Genomic DNA, 21,180 nt, shown 5'->3' with positions numbered 1-21,180 from the left:
TTACTTTATTTATTTATTTAAGACATTACTTTAAAACACAGCATACCACAAGGCATCAAGAATTTGGAAAAGGACGTACTTCCCAGGTGGCTAAAACTCTGTGTTCCCAACAAGGCTATGGTTTTTCCAGTGGTCATATATGGATGTGAGAGTTGGACTATAAAGAAAGCTGAGCGCAGAAGAATTGATGCTTTTGAACTGTGGTGTTGGAAAAGACTCTTGAGAGTCCCTTGGACTGCAAGGAGATCCAACCAGTACATCCCAAAGAAGATCAGTCCTGGGTGTTCATTGGAAGGACAGATGTTGAAGCTGAAACTCCAATACTTTGGCCACCTCATGCGAAGAGCTGGCTCATTTGAAAAAACCCCGATTCTGGGAAAGATTGAGGGCAGAAGGAGAAGGGGACAACAGAGGATGAGATGGTTGGATGGCATCACGGACTTGATGGACCTGGGTTTGGGTAAACTCTGGGAGTTGGTGATGGACAGGAAGGCCTGGCATGCTGCAGTTCATGGGGTCACAAAGATTTGGACACGACTGAGCGGCTGAACTGAACTGACTAGACGGACCCTCATGTCCCCTCAAAAACTTACTGAGTAGCAAACTCTTCATTAAACTCTCATACCCCTTAAAAGTTTTCATTCTTAAACATAAATAATCTTCTGTCACTTTTCATTCCTAGAAGAAATATTGTGAAACACTGTATTTAATGGTTCTGGTGGTTACACTCTGATAATGTGCTCTATTTCTTGGTTTATCAACTTTAGACAGTATCAATATAAGTCATGCAGTATTTTAACTTATTTTTATTACTATTATTATTATTGGTTGTGCCACGTGGCTTGTAGGATTTTAATTCCCTGACCAAGGATCAAACCAAGGCCTTCAGCAGTGAGAGCATGGAGTCCTAACACTGGACTACTAGGGAATTCCCTAAATCATGCAATATTTATTTACTTATTTATTTATTCATTTATGGCCACACCACAAGGCATGCAGGATCTTAGTTCCCTGATCATGGAATCAAACCTGCTATCCCTACAGTGGAAGCTCGGAGCCTTAACCACTGGACCGTGAGGGAAGTCCCAATCATGCAATATTTTTTAAAAAAATCAAAATTAGTGAAGAAAGTCCAGGATGAAAAAAAATTAATACACTAAATTGTTTAAAATATGACAATAGCTTTTGCTATGTCCCACATCACCAAACCAATAAAGTTTCTGCTCTCCCAGAAACAGAACCTTACGGTAGTCAATCAGGAATTGCCCTATTAGCACTAGATAAGCTGTATGATAGACACTTGCCATTTCCTAAAGGAAACAGCTATTAAGTATAATTATAGTAACAAAAGAAATGGAAAGCAAGTCAAAGGAACAGTTTCCAGCATGGAGTCAGAACTGGCTTTTTCTCTGCAACAAAATCATTCCACGTCAAACTTAAGGGCCCCCATTTCCACCCTTGAAGGAGGCCATGCGTGGACACCTCCCACGTTGACGGGACTCCAAGAGATTCTCTGGTCAACTTTACCAGTTATTTCTCTAAATATCCAGTAGGAAACCAAAATCAAAATTAGTGAAAAACTAGGACTTGCCTGGTGGTCCAGCGGCTAAGACTCCATGCTCCTAATGAAGGGGGCCTGGGTTTGATCCCTGGTCGAGGAACTAGATCCCACTCACTCCAACTAAGAGTTGGCATGCCACAACTAAGACTCAGCAAAGCAAAATAAATAAATATTTTAAAAAACCAAACTGTTCTTGTATTGCAAATTGAGTCTTTACAAGAACTGAAATGTACCTCTAGAAGCAATTCAAACCACACCTTTTCTTTCTTCCAATTTCCAAACCTCTCCTATCCATCGTAAAAGGCTTGTAGATATTGTAAAACATCTGGACTTGGGGAACAAAATTCTTTCTTGGTGAAACTTAAATTCTTTTTCTGTGCCATGTGATATGTAAATGTTCGACCTGGTCTCCTCTAGAAACAAAGGTAATTCTTATCAGAAGGAGTGTGGGGGGAGGTGATTTGGAAATTAGTGTGTTAGTTGCTCAGTTGTGTCCAACTTTTTGCAAGCCCATGGACTGTAGCCCGCCAGGCTCCTCTGCCTATGGGATTCTCCAGGCAAAAATACCCGAGTGGATTGCCATTCTCTTCTCTGGAGGATCTTCCAGACCTAATTTGGAAATTAGGCCTGTGAAAAAATCTTAAAAATCTTCACCACAAATATTAGTGAAAAGCTTCAGTTATTGGAGTAGGAAAACTTAACTTGAGTCCATCTGCCAGAAATACAATTTGGATCCAACTGTTCTATTTTAAACTAGTGGATTTTGCATCATTGTACTTGTCCCACATATAAAATTGAAAAACAAAAGCCATAAGATCCTATTTGCCTCTGTCTGCATGTTTATGTATGTCTATATGTTTTAAATGAGTCATTCTTTTCTAACTCTAGAAGGTATTATTTATAAAGAGCTCTATTCATATTCATGTGATTAGAATAATCTTTGGTATATAAAAGCTAGTTTGTGTTTTGATGAAAACAGGCATGCCTTTACAGTTACCAAAATTAAACACTTTTATTCCACCCAAGTTTATTAAAAGTCAAGTCAAGTTTATGTCAGGGCTTCCCAGGTGGCTCAATGGTAAAGAATCCACCTGCCAATGCAGGAGACACAGGTGTGATTCCTGGGTCAGGAAGATGCCCTGGAGTAGGAAATAGCAACCCACTCTAGTATCCCCACCTGGGAAATCCCAAGGACAGAGGAGCCATCACAAAGAGTCTGACACAACTGAGCACAGCACAAAAGAAGACCCCCTATGTTCATCGCAGCGTTATTTAAACAGTCAAAGCAAGGAAACAACCCAGATACCTATCAACAGATGAATAAAGAAGATGCAAGGGTCTTCCTGTCTTCCCTGGTGGCTCAGTGGTAAAGAATCTGCCTGCCAGTGAAGGAGACATGGATTCAATTCCTCTTCTGGGAAGATCCCACATGCCGCAGAGCAACTAAGACTCTGCTCTCGAGCCTGGGAACTCACCTACTGAGCCCACCAGCCACAGCTACTGAAGCCTGGGCACCCTAAGGCCTCTGCTCACAAGGGCAGCCACCGCAGTGGGAAGCCTGTACACCACAACTAGAGCGACCACAGCTAGAGTGGCCCTCACTCCCTGCCAGGAGAGAAAAGCCAGTGCATAGGTGAAGATGCAGCATAGCCTAAATGAATTAAAAAGATGCGGAATCTTTTTAACACACACACACAATGGAATCCTAATCAGCCATAAAAAAAGAATGAAATAATGCCATTTGCAGCAATGATTCTTATAAGTGAAGGAAGGCAGACAGCTAAAGACAAATATCATGATACCACTTATGTAGAATCTAAAAAATAAATAATACAAATGAACTTATTTACAAAAGAGAAATAGACTCACAGATACAGAAAACAAACTTACAGTTACCAAAGAGGAAAACAGGAAAAACTAGGAGTTTGGGGTTAGCAGATACAAATCACTACAAAATAGATAACCAACAAGGTCATACTGTATAGCACAGGGAACTATGTTCAATATCCTGTAATAAACTATAATGGAAAAGGATTTGAAAAAGTATAAACTGTATACACAGATTACTGAATCACTCTTCTATACACCAGAAACTAACAAAACATTGTAAATCAAGTACACTTCAATTAAAAAAATTCTAAGTGGAGTCTTTAAAAAAAAATATTTACTTGGTTGTGCCAGGTGTTAGTTGCAACATATAGGATCTAGCTCCCTGACCAGGGACTGAACCCAGGCCCCCTGCATTGGGAACAGAGTCTCAACCACTGGACCACCAAGGAGGTCCCTAAGTGGAGTCTTTTAAGCTCAAACTTACTTTAAGTCTTTCCAAAAGGCCCCTGGAAAATCTAAAGGATTTGTCGCTCACCAGATAAGATGTTGAGCTAGTTACATTTATTTGACTTGTTATATTACTTGGGAAACATTATCAAAAAAAAAAAAAAAAAAAAAGGAAGAAGTGATGTTAAGAAGTTGAACCTTCCTAGATTATATTTGTATGATGCATGTTATTAATATAGGTGTTGTTATAGAAATTCCTAGAAATTGGACATATCCTAGTATAATATTATCAATCCTAATTCCAGTTATGATCTTAAAATTTGTGTATCACATAAATGACCAAATTTCCTTATTAATTCCACTGTAAAAAACTCTCATCAAATCTTTAATCATGGGCATTTTAAAGTCTTTTGGCTACAGACTACTACTGTTTTATTCTGATGCTTTGCAAAGGTCAGATTCAAGAAAAGGGTGCTACCAAGTGCTTTTGATCACTGATACCCCTGTCAAATTACAAGGTGTTGAACCTTGGGTGCATATTTCACACCTGAAGAAGGCTCTACCAGACATCTGGTCCTGTGCAAACACTGGAGACCTCAAAATCAAATTGACTAGGAAGAGAAGTAGCCAACTGCAAGTTGGACTGCTTCCTCCAAGATGTCGGACCAAGAATATTTCTACAGCAAAAAACCAAATAACCCAATCAAAAAATGGGCAGAAGTCCTAAATAGTCTGAGTGTGCTCACACTATTTGCAGCAACACGGATGCAATCAGAGATTATCATACTAAGTGAAGTAAGTCAGAAAGAAAGACAAGTATCTTTTGCTGAGCAAGAGGGTAACTGTGCTGTGTACAGCCCATACCACTTGCTATACTTGGACTGACACCTCTGAGGAAATTAAGACTCAGCTACATAAGATCACTGCATAAGCCAGCTGACTTTGAAAAGAGACCCTCCTTCAATAGTGTCTTTCTTTGACTTACTTGATTCTGACTGGCTTGGGTCTTGGGAACTATGGCTCTCAAGTGCACTCCAGACACGCCTCCTTATAAAAATCATAGTCGTCTCCTTCATGTGCTCTATTTTCTCAAAAGTTTTAAATGCATATTTGCAACTGCTAACCACCAAACCAAGGATTTCCCAAAGACTCTCAGAAGAAAATCAAAGAAAAAAACTGACTTAAAGTGAACCTGATAGGAATTCCCTGGCAGTCCAGTGGTTAAGCCTCAGTGATTTCACTGGCCTCAATTCCTGGTCTGGGAACTAAGATCTCGCCAGGTCCACAGTGCAGCCAAAAAAAGTGAGTCTGATATTGTGAATACAACACAGAGACTCATAAAAAATTATGAGAATTCCAGAGTTTTGCTGGGAGTAGCACTAAAACCTTAAAAAAAAAATTTTTTTTTTTTTAAGTTACATCTCTCAGGCTGAGTCTGATCAAAAGGAGGGCATTGTTTAAAACAAAACAGGCCCAAAATGGAGTTGCCTAGGCTGCTTCAGGTCACTAAACCTCAACTTAATTAGTTTTGGTTCTCACAGAAATGGACTCTTAAATTTAGTCAATCTGGAATCTTCAGTAATCTGCCTGAAAGATTCCTGCCATCCCTTAAAGGAATGTAATCTTGCAATAATTAACCCACCTTTTGCCTCGCATAACTTCTTCCTGCTTCCTTTCACCTAGAAAATTCTTCAATTTGGACAGCTCCTCAGAACTCCTTTCTGTCTGCTAAGTCTTGAATGCTGCCGGATTCCTGAATTGTTGAATAAAGCTAGCAAGAGCTTTAAAACTTACTCGACTGAATGTTGTTTTTAAACAAAATAATCCCTTGCAACTAACTCTTCCTCTTGCTTTAGGTGCAAAATGGCTTGGCTTGGTAAAAGTACTAAGCCCATCTTTATTTAACATTTTAATTTTTCATCTGTTCAAGCTTTTTGCCTTCAAATGGATTTTTAATAAGTTGCACTAAAAAGTTATCTTGATTGCTTGAGTTTTCTCATCCCCTTAAATTTTGCTTCTTCCCCTAGTGTGCTTCCCATCTTTCTTCCCTCGAGTTTTCTTAGTTATCACCTGTAAATTTTCTGACGGTTACACTTTTTTCCTTCCACCAGCACAGGGCTAACATGCGGGATCCAGTTCCCAGACCAGGGATCCAGTCCACGCATACCACAATGGGTGCCCAGAGCGATCCAACCACTGGGAGAGTCACCAGGGAAGTCCCTCTGAAGCTTATGTTAGTATTTTAAAGTTCTATTTCTTTTTCCTTCACCTTTTGACAGTGTCTTCCTTCTGTAGGATGAAGACTTTACTATAACTTTTACTTTTGATAAACTTAAAAACGTAAAACTTTGTTCCGATCAATTGTCCTAAGTAGGACTTTGGATAAACAGCACTACACTCTTATCTGTCTTGGCTGGTCTTTAAGTGCTTCCCCTGATGATGATAACAAGCCTTGGACTAGCTCTTCAGGAAAAAAAGCTCTTCTCCTGATTATGAGAAGGGGTTTGCACCCGGGATCTACATTCTAGGGGGGGAGCCCCAAACCCACCCCCCCGGCCCCAGCAAGTGTAAAATGTGAACCTTGCAAAAGCAGGAATAAATTCATTTCTCTAGAACCAAGTCTCCCAGGTCATCTTAGCCCTAGAATCCTAAGTCTAGTCACAATGACTCAGCGAATCTGAGTCTAAAGAACTGCAGTCCTTCGCCTTCCTCTCTCAGACCGGCCCATTCCATTCAGAGCCATTCCCCGGGGCTAGGAGAGGGCCTGGATAGCGTGCCCAACGGAACCCCGGACTCCATCGGACACTTCCTCCTTTTGTCCCAGGGTGGTTTCAGAACAGGGTCCAGAAGACATGCCTCCCACACCCACCCAGACCGATGGGTTCCTAACTCCCTATCCCCTAGGAACCCTTCTTCCACAAGGGTCCTTATGCCTCCACTCAGACTGCCAGTTCTTCCTAGAACCTCAGCCAAGGCGTGCTCCGCCCTGCACCCCAGGGCCTGAGCGGCGGCTCCGCCTTTGCTGGCTCCCTACTTTATGGGCCGGGCCAGCTTGACTGGGTATAAAGTAGCAGGCGCTCGGTGGCGGGCAGCACCGGTGACGCCTTCTAGATGGCAGCTCGCTAAGCAGCCTGAGGGTCTTGCCTTCCACCCCCTCCCCAGCTTGAGTCACCCGGGCAACCAACAGACCAGCCAATCAGCGTGCCGCCGGAGCCATGGCTGGTGAGTGTCCACTCCCCCGGCTCCAACCACTCCAGGAGCCTTGCTGTCCCCAGCAGGAGGTTGTAGTTTTCTTCCTCGACTTAAAACTGGAAACGTGGAGGCATTAGAATCGCTGGATGAGCCCTGACAGATGCCGGGAGAGGAGGGGCTCCTGTTTCTACCCCACCCCCAGAAACTACGATGGGCGGTTAGGAGAGAATTGACCTTGGAAGCAAAAGGTTCCTTCCCTCTAGGGTCAGAATCAGCCGTCGGAGACCAAATTGGCCCACTTGCACACCCTGCTTAACCTTAATAGTATTTAAAATCTTTTGGAATAAGTTGCTAACATTTAAAATAAATATAGGCAATTTCACTTAAAAAGGTGGATTCCCAACTTCTGGAGGAAAACTGGAGGATCTGGCGGTGGGGGTGCTTGAGCTGGGGAAGCTGCTTCCTTCAGTTTGATGGACATCAGACCCAGCTCCAGGCTGCTGGGCTAGGAAACTTTTCAGACTGTGACCCTTGGAGTGGGCAAACCTGATCTGGGTGCTCCTCTAGTGACAGAGCCTCCCTTCTCCACCGTCAACCGTAGGGGGACCTTGGAGGCCACGACTTGAATCTAATGTGTGAATGGCCTTTCACACGTGCTGGACCAGCTGCAACACCTGCTGCGGCTGGAATCCCTGTTTTCCAGAGAGCCTTAGTCTGAGATTGGATAATAAGCTAAAATCTTGATACCTATTTCCTTCCTAGAAGGCAGAATTCTACCTTTTTGTAATTTCCCTCCCTATGAACCTAGTTCTACCTTCTGAAAACACACACACAAACACACAACCTCATCTTGCTAAAAGTAAGTGGGTGAGGGAAGACATTGCTTTTGGAGCTGACAGACTACTTAGGTTCTCAAGAGAAAAGGGCTAAGCTAAGCTGGGGACTGGAAGCCCACCCAAGGTTTCAGGGCCTAAGGGGTAGGCCTAAGGGGTAGGCTTGGCTGACAAGGCTTCTGCCTGCAGATTAGTGGCTGTTTCCCTCTAGGTTATTTGTACCTCAGCTGTCTGGAGGGGATCAATACCCCTCCTGAAATACTAGGGCAAGAACTATTTCCCCATTCTCCAATCCTATAGAATGTTCTGTATCTATGTGTAACAGACCCCCCCAAAAAAAGGGGTGGGGGTTGGGGGAGCTAGTGAGGGAAAATGGGAAGATTTAGATCTTGTATAACTAGTATTAAGCTTCCTAGGTAGCGCAGTGGTAAAGAATCTGCCTGCCTATGCAGGAGATTCGGCTTCAGTCCCTGAGTAGGGAAGATCCTCTGGAGTAGGAAATGGCAAAGATTTGTTTTGTGTTGATATATCCCAAATGCCTAGAGAGGTGCCAGGTGCATCCTAAGTGCTCAGTAAACCGAGGTGGGGAGGCTGGGTCCGTGAGAACATTAGCATTTCAAGGTGGGGGAAAGAAGGGTGGTTGGTGTGGATGTGGATTGGAAATAGAAGGTGTAGGATGGTGGGGACACAGAGAAATGAGGACGGACTGGGAGCATATTGCTTAGGGATTGAGACCTGAAAAGGAACTGGTGCAGGGAGAGAGAGGCATTAACAATATGTGCTTAGCTATGTTACATACTCACTTCTAGCAGATGGGTTAATCACAAGCAGGACAAGCAAAGTGAAGTGAAGTCGCTCAGTCGTGTCCTACTCTTTGTGACCCCATGGACTGTAGCCTACCAGGCTCCTCAGTCCATGGAATTTTCCAGGCAAGAGTCCTAGAGTGGGTTGCCATTTCTTTATACTGAATGGTAAATTAGAGGTACTGATAATAACCCTATTTGTCTTCCAAGACTCAGCTCAAATGCAGCTCCTTCTCAAGGCCTTTCCGGAGGGGCTGGCCCTGAAGTGAACAGTTTTCCTCTGTTAGTTACTTGTGTATATGTCTTATGCCTTTCTTTGAGTAAATTCTGATAAAGTCAAGCTTGTGTAGCTAGTTAAATGGCAGGAAGGGAAACTGAGCCCTCTAAGTCCAAAAAAACTCAGATTTGGCCATGGAAAATGACCTGAAAACTGGAGAGGTGGGCTTATCTCTCGCTTTACCCGTACCTCTAGCAAATATGCACAACTGTTCTATTGATTGCCCATTTATAACCTTTGACCATTTTTCTACTGGGTTGTTTTTAAGAAATCTATATATTTCAGATTTTGAGCTCTATTTGTTATATTTCTTGTGAATATATTCTTCCTGTTTGAGTCTCATCTTTTTTTTTTTTTTTTTTTTTTGAAGGTAACAGTCATGGCTGTACTGTAGTTAGTAGATGTAAGCCCTTTGAAAGCAAGAGATTAGATGTCTTGACTTACTCATTTTCTGGGAATCACCTTTATGTTTTACTACTTATAAAATGTTTGTTAATGTTGGTAAGAAGTGAAACTATATATATATATAAATTTAAAAATTAAAATGTACATATGTAGGTATGAAGCCATGAGAATAAAAACTGACAAAGCGGTATTTAATAAACTGATATGACTAATGTAAAGATAAATCACAAAGAAAACACATGTTAGAGTTTAATATACTCACGTTGCTCTCAGTAGTGTTCAGTCCATGAGTTGATAAGAAATTGGGTGGGAATTTGTTGAAGCAGCCTCAGGAATTCCTTTCCATTTTCCCAGGCTACCTCAGAAAAAACTAAATCACTTCTGTAGCATTTAAATCATCACCAAATTTATACCCCACCGAATCTGAGTTTATGGAGCCCAAAAGGCCAGGCCAAGCTTGGGAATCCTCTTTTTTGACAAGCAGGAACCTAAAACTTACACATGACTGAGTTTAAGCCAATGGGAGATGCCTACGCCAGGTGTGGTTAATACTGAAATCAGGGAGAGGACTAAAGGCTTACAGGTGCCTTAATTTTCTTCAAACAATACTATAAGAAGTTGCAGGTGTACTCTCTCCTCAGTTCCACCCACAGTCACTGCTTTTAAAGAGTAAGGTATAAAATTGTAGCTCCAATTTCGGGAGGATGGTGGTGGTGAACTTCCTTTCTCTGGTACTCTTCCCCATGCCCTGCATGTTGTTGTGTGGATTTCTCTCTCTATATATTTTCAAGTTATTCCAGCTTCACCACTTAACAGGTAAATTTGGGTAACTTGCTTAAAGTTTCTGTGCCTCAGTCTTCCCATCCCTAATGATATTAATTCTGTTTACCTCACAGGGTTGCTGTGACAACTGAAAAAGAATACAGAGTACTTAGAACAATGCTCAGCATGTAGTAAGCACCCTTTACATGCTCTTGTTGCAGAAGCAGGCATGTTCTAATGACTTTATTAACACAAAAGATGTCCAAGAAAAAGCTCATCTTCCCCTCTGCGTCTGCCCCCTTGCCACCTCTTGCTTGCCTAAGAAAACTGTTAACAGTGTCATGTGATCATGCCACATCTTTTTCTCTTCAGAGCAATAGACTGCAGATCTACCTACAAACATGGAGTTTCTTTCTTTTTTATAAAAGTAGATTCACATTCACGTTACAAAGATTTTTAAAATGTGGACTATTTTTTAAAGTTTATTGAGTTTGTTAGAATATTACTTGTTTTATGTTTTGGTTTTTTGGCAACAAGGCACATGGGATCTTAGCTCCCCCACCAGGCACTGAATCCACAGTCCCTGCATTGGAAGGAGGTCTTAACCACTGGATCACCAGGGAGGTCCCCATTTTAACATTTAATGATATATCCCGTATATCTTTCAGGGTGACAGTATATCAATACATGCAGCAAACTCATTCTTGGTAACAGCATAATATTCTGTTCAGTTCAGTCACTCAGTCGTGTCTGACTCTTTGCAAACCCACGGACTGCAGCACACCAGGCTTCCCAGTCCGTCACCAGCTCCCGGAGCTTACTCAAACTCATGTGCATTCAGTTGGTGATGCCATCCAACCATCTCATCCTCTGTCGTCCCCTTTGCCTCCTATCTTCAATCTTTCCCAGCATCAGGGTCTTTTCAAACGAGTCAGTTTTTCGCATCAGGTGGCCAAAGTATTGGAGCTTCAGGATCAGTCCTTCCAATGAATATTCAGGACTGTTTTCCCTTAGGATGGACTGGTTGGATCTCCTTGCAGTCCAAGGGACTCACAAGAGTCTTCTCCAACACCACAGTTCAAAAGCATCAATTCTTCAGTGCTCAGCTTTCTTTATAGTCCAACTCTCACATCCATACATGACTACTGGAAAAACCAAAGGTTTGACTAGACAGACCTTAGTCTGTCACTGTTTCCATTGTTTCCCCATCTATTTGCCATGAAGTGATGGGACCAGATGCCATGATCTTATTAGTTTTCTGAATGTTGAGTTTTAAGCTGACTTTTTCACTCTACTTTCTCACTTTCATCAAGAGGCTCCTTAGTTCTTTGCTTTCTGCCATAAGGGTGGTGTCATCTGCATATCTCAGGTTATTGATATTTCTCCCGGCAATCTTGATTCCAGCTTGTGCTTCATCCAGCCGTGTTTCTCATGATGTACTCTGCATATAAGTTAAATAAGCACTGTGACAATATACAGCCTTGACGTACTCCTTTTCCTGTTTGGAACCAGTCTGTTGTTCCATGTCCCAGTTCTAACTGTTGCTTCTTGACCTGCATGCAGATTTCTCAGGAGGCAGGTCAGGTGTTCTGGTATTCCCATCTCTTTCAGAATTTTCCACAGTTTGTTGTGATCCACACAGTCAAAGGCTTTGGCATAGTCAATAAAGCAGATGTTTTTCTGGAACTCTCTAGCTTTTTCAATGATCCAGTGGATGTTGGCCATTTGATCTCTGGTTCCTCTGCCTTTTCTAAAACCAGCTTGAACATTTGGAAGTTCATGGTTCACATACTGTTGAACCCTGGCTTGGAGAATTTTGAGCATTACTTTGCTAGCATGTGAGATGAGTGCAATTGTGCAGTAGTTTGAGCATTCTTTGGCATTGCCTTTCTCTGGGATTGGAATGAAAACTGACCTTTTCCAGTCCTGTGGCCACTGCTGAGTTTCCCAAATTTGCTAGTATATTGAGTGTAGCACTTTCACAGCATCATCTTTTAGGATTTGAAATATCTCAACTTGAATTCTATCACCTCCACTAGCTTTGTTCATAGTGATGCTTCCTAAGGCCCACTTGACTTCGCATTCCAGTAGTATCATAAAATTTATTCACATGTGCTCCATAAATAGGCAATTGAGGTTATGTCTAATTTTTGCTAATGACTACAAGGGTCCAAGGGTTCATTACACATCCTTGCTCATCTATCCTGATGCTTACAGTCTGTAGGACAGACTCCCCAAAGTTGGACAACTAGATCAAAGATTTATGTATCTTTAAAATGTCTAAAGATTCAGCTTGATTGCTCTCACCAAAGGCTGAGGCAATGCATTTTCCCACTGGCAATGTGCCAGTTTTAATGCACTCTTAATAGCCCTTGATGTAATTTGTCTTTAAGTTGTTTTGCCAATCGATCAGTAAATAATGATGTCTCATTTTAATCTGTTCTTCCTCACAGGCCTGGCAGGGTACCTTCTCATTTGCTTATTGTTTTTTTTGTAATTTCCTTCTCTATCCTTATTTTTCTATTGTATTGTCTTTTTCTAATTATTTGTAGGCATTTTGGGGGCATCTGGTCCCATCACTTCATGGGAAATAGATGGGGAAACAGTGGAAACAGTGTCAGACTTAATTTTTTGGGGTTCCAAAATCACTGCAGATGGTGACTGCAGCCATGAAATTAAAAGACGCTTACTCCTTGGAAGGAAAGTTATGACCAACCTAGATAGCATATTCAAAAGCAGAGACATTACTTTGTCAGCAAAGGTCCGTCTAGTCAAGGCTATAGTTTTTCCTGTGGTCATGTATGGATGTGAGAGTTGGACTGTGAAGAAAGCTGAGCGCCGAAGAATTGATGCTTTTGAACTGTGGTGTTGGAGAAGACTCTTGGGAGTCCCTTGGACTGCAAGGAGATCCAACCAGTCCATCCTAAAGGAGATCAGTCCTGGGTGTTCATTGGAAGGACTGATGCTGAAGCTGAAACTCCAATACTTTGGCCACCTCATGCGGGGAGTTGACTCATTAGAAAGACTCTGATGCTGGGAGGGGTTGGGGGCAGGAAAAGGGGACAGAGGATGAGATGGCTGGATGGCATCACCGACTTGATGGACATGAGTTTGAGTAAACTCCGGGAGTTGGTGATGGACAGGGAGGCCTGGTGTGCTGTGATTCATGGGGTTGCAAAGAGTTGGACACGACTGAGCAACTGAACTTGGGGGGTGGATTTTAACTCTTTTTGGTAAGAGTTGTGAATATCTTCTCCTGGTTGTCTTTTGACTCTGTTTCTGGAAACTTTCATTAAACACAATTTTTAATGTTTCTGGGGCTTTATCTGTCAAGCTTTTCCTTCATGGGTCCGGGTTCGATGCACGATGCTGGGTGCTGGGGGCTGGTGCACTGGGACGACCCGGAGGGGGGATGGGGGTTCAGGATGGGGAACACGGGTGTACCTGTGGCGGATTCATTTTGATATTTGGCAAAACTAATACAATATTGTAAAGTTTAAAAATAAAATAAAATTTAAAAAAAATAATAATTAAAAAAAAAGTAGCCTCTATCCAGAGGTTATACAACTTCTCCCTTTCGTCCCATACTTTTTAAGGTTTTAAAAATAACATTTCTTAAAAGTTAACATATGCATAATAGGAAACAAAAAAACACAAGAAGCAAAAAAAAAAGTTATCCCTAATCAGTTTACCTTTTGATGTGTCCTTTCTAGGTCCTATATGCATATTTATCCAATTAAACATGCATTTTTTTATAATTAAGATTATACAGTTATGTGTCATGCTTTTTTCACAAATCGTGAATATTTACCATTTCAAAGTCCCAAAGCTATGAGTATTCTGATAACCAATGATACACTACACCAACTCAATCTAGAAGAGAAAAATGTAATCCTGCCTTTCTTGGCAACAGAAATTTCATAAAAGACAAAAATGACAACAAGCCTCTAGATAAAGGTATTAGCAGAGTTTATAATTTAAATACTGTGGTCCCTTGATGTTCAATTAAAAATGAGACATAAAGCAGAGTACATAGAGCATCCCATACTAGCCTAATAGTTTCAGTTTTTAAAATTTAGATCTTTAATCTGCCAGTAAGTTGTTGCTGTGTGTTGTAAGTGGGAAACTTGTGTTGAATGTTATAGACACACTGGAAAGTGCACAAGTTCTAAGTGAAGTTTCACCAACTGAACACACGCTTGTATAATCTGCATCCATTTCAAGAAATAGAACAGGGGAGTTCCCTGGTGGTCCAGTGGCTAAGACTCTGCTCCCATGAATGGGGTCCGGATTCGACACCTGGTCCAGGAACTAGATCCCACATGCCACAACAATCCTCCAAGCTGTAATGAAGATCATAGATTTCCCAAGTGCTGCAATTAAGACCCAGCAAAGCCAAATAAATATTTTAAAAAATAGAACACAGACAGCACCCCAGGTGCTTTGTTTCCTTCTGGTCATTATTCCCTGATAGAGGATAACCACTGTACTGACCTCTAACACTTTATATGAGATTTCTAAGGTGATAATTTTATGGGGACGACAGAGAATGAGATGGCTGGATGGCATCACCAACTCTATGGACGTTAGTTTGAGTGAACTCCCGGAGTTGGTGATGGACAGAGGCCTGGCGTGCTGCAATTCACGGGGTCACAAAAAGTCGGACATGACTGAGCGACTGAACTGAACTGAATTTTATTTTTATGCAGATGTTTGATTAAGTATGCCAGAACGATTTATTAAATTAGCTACTGTTTCCCCAGTGAGTTAAAAATTGCTCCTTTGATCAATGGGACTTATGAGAAAATGTATTTCTGGATGCAGTTGGACGGGTTGCATAACCCAGTGTCTAACAAAGTCACGTCTTCCATTATGGAGCCCAGCTGGGCTCCCCTGCAGCCTGAGCTTTGCTGGTTGGTGACTGATTTTCTCCATGTGCCTTGTGTGTGTCTAAATAGTCAGAAAAGCACTGATCGTACTGGCCCACTCAGAGAGGACGTCCTTCAACTATGCCATGAAGGAGGCTGCCATAGAGGCTTTGAAGAGGAAAGGATGGGAGGTCACTGTGTCGGACCTGTATGCCATGAACTTCAATCCCGTCATCTCCAGAAAGGACATCACAGGTGGGAGCGGCTCTCCCCTTTAATTAGGTCTTTGTGGAACTTCTCCCTTGTGGGCTTTCTGGCCCCGCCTTGGCCCTCTGGCGTCAGCTTCTCTTTTCCTCTCTGCAGGTAAACTGAAGGACCCCGGGAACTTTCAGTATCCTGCCGAGACTGTTTTAGCTTATAAAGAAGGCCGTCTGAGCCCAGATATTGTGGCCGAACAAAAGAAGCTGGAAGCTGCAGACCTTGTGATTTTTCAGGTGTGGTAAGACATCAGAAGGGGTGTTGAGACACTTGTTTTTTTGTCCTAGACCTGACACCTAATTAGCTATGTGCTCTTAGGAAAGTCACAGCCCCTTGACCACACTCTCCTTAAAGAAGGATAATTACTTCAAAGGTGCAGGATTACACAGATTTATAGATGTTATGAAGCTGGCTGTGTATTCTTTGAAAGTATGACTGTGACTGCAGAGATAACATGTGAGCCTTGAGCTCTTTTCCCGAGAATGTTTAGTCTTTTCTTCAATTAGTAATTTCTCATGGAATCATTCACGTTTACAGTTCTCACCCCATCTCCATAAGCATCCTGAAAACAGTTTGTAGAGCGAGGCATAAGAGCTTGACTTCTCTGCGATGGGAGCTCCCAGTGCAGTGTGCACTGCCCTGCTTAATGTGTTCTAGCAGCAAAACCACAGCCTTTCTCCTGGAAGCTGCCTCACCATTAGCAGTCAGTACTGAAACTGGGTATGCTTCTTGCAAGTCACGCTTCCTGACAATGGTGGACTGTAGTCAGTGACTTTGCTGCTACCCACCGCAACCAGCGTTTTGGTATTAAACATGGAATGTATGCGACCCTGGAAACTTCCTAAGTTTGATACTGGCTGTGATTTTTGTAGTTATTCAATCAGCTGCAAAGACTCTAACCTTTGAAGTCCCTTATTCTACCTGTTGCTATGAATCAAAGCCACATAACATTAGCCAGTGCCTCAAAGGACCCCTTTTTGGTCTGTATTTTCTACTCTCTTGTTGCAGTACAGCTAAGGCAGTAGCAGTAGCAACTTGCAGTTCTGCTTCTAAGAATCACCGTATTTTATAATTGGAAAGGACGGCCTTTAAATTCAGCTTCTATCCAATGCATATGTTTTCTTTACTACCATACAACTGTATAGGTTGCACACTGCAAAACAGCAACACAAGGAAGGGCAATGTAAACTCCACAGATTTCCATATTTATTATATCAGTTTTGCAACAGATGACAGGAAGAGTCTTATTCCAGCAAAAGCAGTGTGCTAGAAATGATAGTCTGGCAACATTAAAATAAATGTCCTGAGGAAAGACTGCCCGCATTCATACCAACGTGCCACATGGGCTAGGCCCTGCTCAGCTGTCTCACTTCTCCAAAAGGAACTTGAGAGTCAACTTTTAATATCAAGCAAGCCAACCAATTCTATTTTCAGCCCTGACTGGAGAACATTCACAGGGGACCAAATCTACTTGCTCAAATAACCTACACATCCTAAAAGCTGCACATATGCCCTTCACAATTGGAGCACCTTAAATGTGAGAATATGAGAAGCTCCTAGAGACCCCTCAAGCCCCTCTTTTTATGGATGAGGAAGGGGCTTGTGTTGCAGAGGTCATGCCTCACATTATTGGCAGATTCAGGGTAAGAATGCAGGTCTCATTCTCAATCGTGTCTAAAACTTGACTTCCTTACTCTCTTTCCTGTGGGTCAACCATTCTTCAAAGGGAGAACTACCAAGTCCTACAAATTTCTTCTCTGTCCTAGCTTTTTCTTTTAACCTCTGGGCATGTTCCTGTCATCGTAGCCTTTAAGTGAGTCAAGAAGAAATACTGGTATGGCCTTGCTCGACTTTTACCAGGACAAGAGCCCCAGCATGTCTTTCTTGTGAGAATTCCCTGATGAACCTTAGTTACACTGATCATTTGATAGCATTTTGAGTGGTTCTGTTTATTCTTTTTTTTTTTTTTTTTGGTTCTGTTTATTCTAAATGATAAGATTTTACATCCATGAGCACAAGGTACAGGTCTCATATTTGTGATACCACACCCACTGAAGCAAGTTCTTGAGAAAATATTGATTTAGGTGTCACACACTGAGGCCAACTTTGCCTCCAATCCTTGCCATTTAGATTTTGCTGCCAAACGGGATTTCACAGAAACAAGTCTTTATTTCACGTGGCTCTCTTCACACCCACCTGATATTTGTTATTTGTATGCAGGAATAGGAATGTCTGTCTAGCTGACTGACCAAGGGCAATGATTTTTTTTTAAATTTTCTTTTCTTGAATGTTCTACCTTCTCCAAGAGGAATGACAGGGCCTGAAGAAAGTTTCCCCCTCAGTGATGTCATGGACAACAGCTAAGCACTGGATCTTCTGTGCTGGGGGTGCTCCCAATCTAACCTCTCTGTCCTCTGTCCCTCAGTTTCCCCTGCAGTGGTTTGGAGTCCCTGCCATCCTGAAAGGCTGGTTTGAGCGGGTGTTCATAGGGGAGTTCGCTTACAAGTATGCTGCCATGTATGATAAGGGGCCTTTTCGGGTAGGTGGATAATTGTTCTTGGTTTTCTTTTTTCTAATGCCTGGATTTTAGAAAGACTCTGTCTTGATGCAGAGTTTTGAGTACAGTTAGATACCACAATCAGGCTCCAGGTCCCTTTGGGAGAGATGTATGGAGATTAGATAAACCTAGAATGGAAAAATACTGAGAGTTAAAGCAGGATGGTGAATGTATCATTATACTATTTTCTCTTTATGTACTGATATGGACTTTATGAACGTGTCCATTAAAAAAAAGGGGTCTGTCTTCACTTTCTAGACACCCAAAACTATACAAGAAGTATTTTTGAGACCTTCTAGATCACAAGCCTCGATACATGCCTAGTACTGTGAGGAGACAGATTTAAAAAACTCTACCTAGGCACCAGCAGTCAGCACTGATTTTGCGTTACTGTGACAGCCTTCACATGCAAGAGTATGGAATCCTGGGCCTGTCCCTCTGCGTACCACTTTCCAGGCTGGTACTTCTGCAGAGTCATACTGCATGGCTCAGAAGAGCCAACGTTTGAAGTAATACAAGGAGCAGAGCTAGGCAGCAGGGGGTGGAGGGTGGGGACTTTTATATTCTTTTCCCTGGGGCTGTTTCATTAACTTCCTGTCACCAAAGAGATGTAGATGATAATGATTTTTCTTTTACAGAATAAGAAGGCAGTGCTTTCCATCACCACTGGTGGCAGCGGTTCCATGTACTCTCTGCATGGTATCCATGGGGACATGAACATCATTCTCTGGCCAATTCAGGTATCTTGTTTTCAGTGACCCTTCAGGGGGATTAACTGAATTTTCTCTTGGGTCCAAATCCTCCAGATAGCATCTGGAAACAGACCTGAGGTATGAAGATCAAAGAACTATAGAAGGGGCTTCCTTTTAGGACTGACCTGTCTTCCCAGGACCCCAGGCTTGTAGAATAACTCATGTGTGCACATGGTCAAATACCACTCTCTCCTCCTAGCCAGAGGATAGCATGGATGACTCCCCCAGGTTTGTACAGCCACGTGACTGGCATCTCTCGCCAATCTCCCTGTCCTCCAAGTTGCTGCTACAGTCTCACAGACTATCAGAGCCCAAGAAAAGTTAAGAAATTATTTAGTTCAGCTAATAAAACTGAAGTCTGAAGCAGGTTTTTTTGGCGGTCACTGGACCCTCAGGATAATCTCCTAACGCTGGCAAGAAGAGCATGTGAGGTGGCTATCTACAGAATGAGGGAATCAGTATTAGTAATAATACTTTATGAAGACTCGTCTGGTAATGTGGAGAGGCAAAGAAACGCACCTTTGCAGGTCTTGGCAACAGTCAGCTGCTGAGAAGCTGAAACCCTCCCTGAGGTAACAGAACTTTGGGCACTTCTGGCAGATAGTGCCAGGCTGGCACAGTTTCAAAGGCTTTATTCATTAAGAGAAGAGTACAGCTGAATAGGCTAAAATAGGTAACAGCTAGGTACAGAGAGCACAAGGTGTGAGGATGGAGCTATGAACTAATTCTCAAGGCCTTCACATCAGGGTGTCCTACTGGGAAACCCAGATTAACTTTCATTGTCTGTGGTACAAGGTGTGTGGCGTCTGAGCTGTGACTCACCTCTGTGCTTTGTGTATCCTCAGAGTGGCACTCTGCACTTCTGTGGCTTCCAAGTCTTGGAACCTCAGCTGACATATAGCATTGGGCACACTCCCGAGGATGCCCGAGTTCAGATCCTGGAAGGATGGAAGAAACGCCTGGAGAATATTTGGGATGAGATGCCACTGTATTTTGCTCCAAGTAGCCTCTTTGACCTAAATTTCCAGGCAGGATTCTTAATGAAAAAGGAGGTGCAGGATGAGCAGAAAAGTAAGAAATTTGGCCTTTCTGTGGGCCATCACTTGGGCAAGTCCATCCCAATGGACAACCAGATCAAAGCCATAAAATAAGATTCACAAGACCGGACTTCCTTCTAAAAATGTAACCTAATCTTGGTTTCTATTTTGAGCTTCCTTGATTTGCTTTAGTTTTTAAGATCTGTGTTTTTCTTTTTCCACGAGGAATGAATAGTAGAGAACAGACTAAATTCTTACGTTTTTGGATAGCTTTATTAAATAATGTAACCAATTCTTATGACTGCTATCATGGCAAAATCTGATTAGGCTCAAAAGGGCTCTTAGGATGTAAAGCCAGACAGAAAGGTAGAAAGATGCCAGACAGTATTCTTTAAGGCCCTCTACACAATTTAATTCCTCTCTCTTTAGGGATATATTTTTAGGAATAAATCTGGCTAGAGAGCATCCACCTCCTCAATGATCTATTTTTCTTTAATTACCTCTCTGTGGTTTATGGCAGAAGGGAATTGCTCAGAGGAAGAAATGACAGAATCTGTCTGACCTAAGGAACTTGCTTAGTAATTGCTACTCTCTGCTTGTTTGTGATATATATTAGCTTTATTACTACACAGTGACTACCATGCCTATATGAATGTCCTTCTTCCTTCAACTTTTGTTGTTAACACAGATACCTTGAAAAGTTAATAAAAATCTTTTTCACTTCAGTCTTCTGATTTAATATCTGCAAATAAACCAAGACATCTGTAACTATATCTGCTATAATGAATGAATTCACAAAAAGAAATAGTACTCCTAATACCTAAAAACAGCCTTCCACAAATAGTACTTCATTTTTTGATCCATATAACTAACCTAGAAATTTTCCCCATATCATTTATAAACTGATGACTTTCAAGGATGTGTCTTGGTTCCATGAATCTGGGGGCAAAATTATAAGCCTAGAGTTTCACTAACTTTGGTGAACCATTTTGGCATTCATAATCTAACTTCCTGTTTAAATGAGGTGCATGTCTACTAAGTGTTGGTATAATCCAAGTTGAAAATGATGAAAGAATGCCCTCTTGTGGTCCAGAGAAAGAAAACAGGAGAAACGATGCAAAGCAAGGTTGCCTCTTACCTGCCAAGCAAATGATGGCGTCAGGCAGGAGAGCCTCATGTACCAGGTGCCAGCAAGCATTGGGTATTCTTTCCACAAAATCCACAATGGCAGATGGCTGGGTGCTTCAGTTTGAAAACATGAAAATGTTTTCTTTTGCCTTTGCCTTTATCCTCACTGCAGTTTTATGTAAATTTCTAAAAGTTCCAAATAAAATCCATTTTTATAAAACAAACTCAAATTCACTGGTTTCAGGCAAAAGTGGAATCTACCGGGGAAGGGATCAGAGGATTCAGTGATAAACTGTGGCCAGAAGCCTAAACGGTGACTTGACTTGAGAGCTTGCCCAATAGGGCTGCTTCATTCTGAATGGTAATGGAACCTATTAAGATTCTCTCAGGGGATTTAAAGGACATTTAAGAAGATCCAGGAAGGAGTGCTTAGTTACTAAGTCATGTCTCTTTGCGACCCTGTGGACTAG

At 42.0% G+C, this 21,180-nt stretch overlaps 1 protein-coding gene and 1 long non-coding RNA gene across 3 annotated transcripts; one reads left to right on the top strand and one right to left on the bottom strand.

Annotated features, from left to right (window-relative positions):
- Positions 1-9,750, bottom strand: LOC147353494 (uncharacterized). Its single transcript, XR_015145682.1, has 2 exons — positions 9,611-9,750; positions 1-372 (listed from the first exon to the last, which is right to left on the bottom strand). It is a non-coding gene; the product is annotated as an uncharacterized LOC147353494 (long non-coding RNA).
- NQO1 (NAD(P)H quinone dehydrogenase 1) lies at positions 6,929-20,307 on the top strand. 2 transcript variants are annotated; one of them, XM_086351544.1, is made up of 6 exons: positions 6,929-7,060; positions 15,069-15,233; positions 15,342-15,472; positions 17,662-17,775; positions 18,432-18,533; positions 19,391-20,307. In XM_086351544.1, exons 1-6 carry the CDS (start codon positions 7,054-7,056, stop codon positions 19,694-19,696), a joined length of 825 nt encoding a protein of 274 aa, XP_086207670.1. In that variant the 5' UTR covers positions 6,929-7,053; the 3' UTR covers positions 19,697-20,307. The 2 variants fall into 2 exon arrangements, with proteins under 2 accessions (XP_086207670.1, XP_086207669.1); XM_086351543.1 differs by lacking the exon at positions 6,929-7,060 and adding an exon at positions 10,044-10,164.
- Positions 20,308-21,180: the final 873 nt, after the last annotated feature.

The sequence above is a fragment of the Bos grunniens genome, chromosome 18 (genome assembly GCF_055505025.1).
Source record: "Bos grunniens cultivar Pamir isolate PY7600 chromosome 18, Bosgru_T2T1.0, whole genome shotgun sequence".
Lineage (NCBI taxonomy): Eukaryota > Metazoa > Chordata > Mammalia > Artiodactyla > Bovidae > Bos > Bos grunniens.
This window is presented reverse-complemented; position numbering and strand designations above follow the sequence as displayed.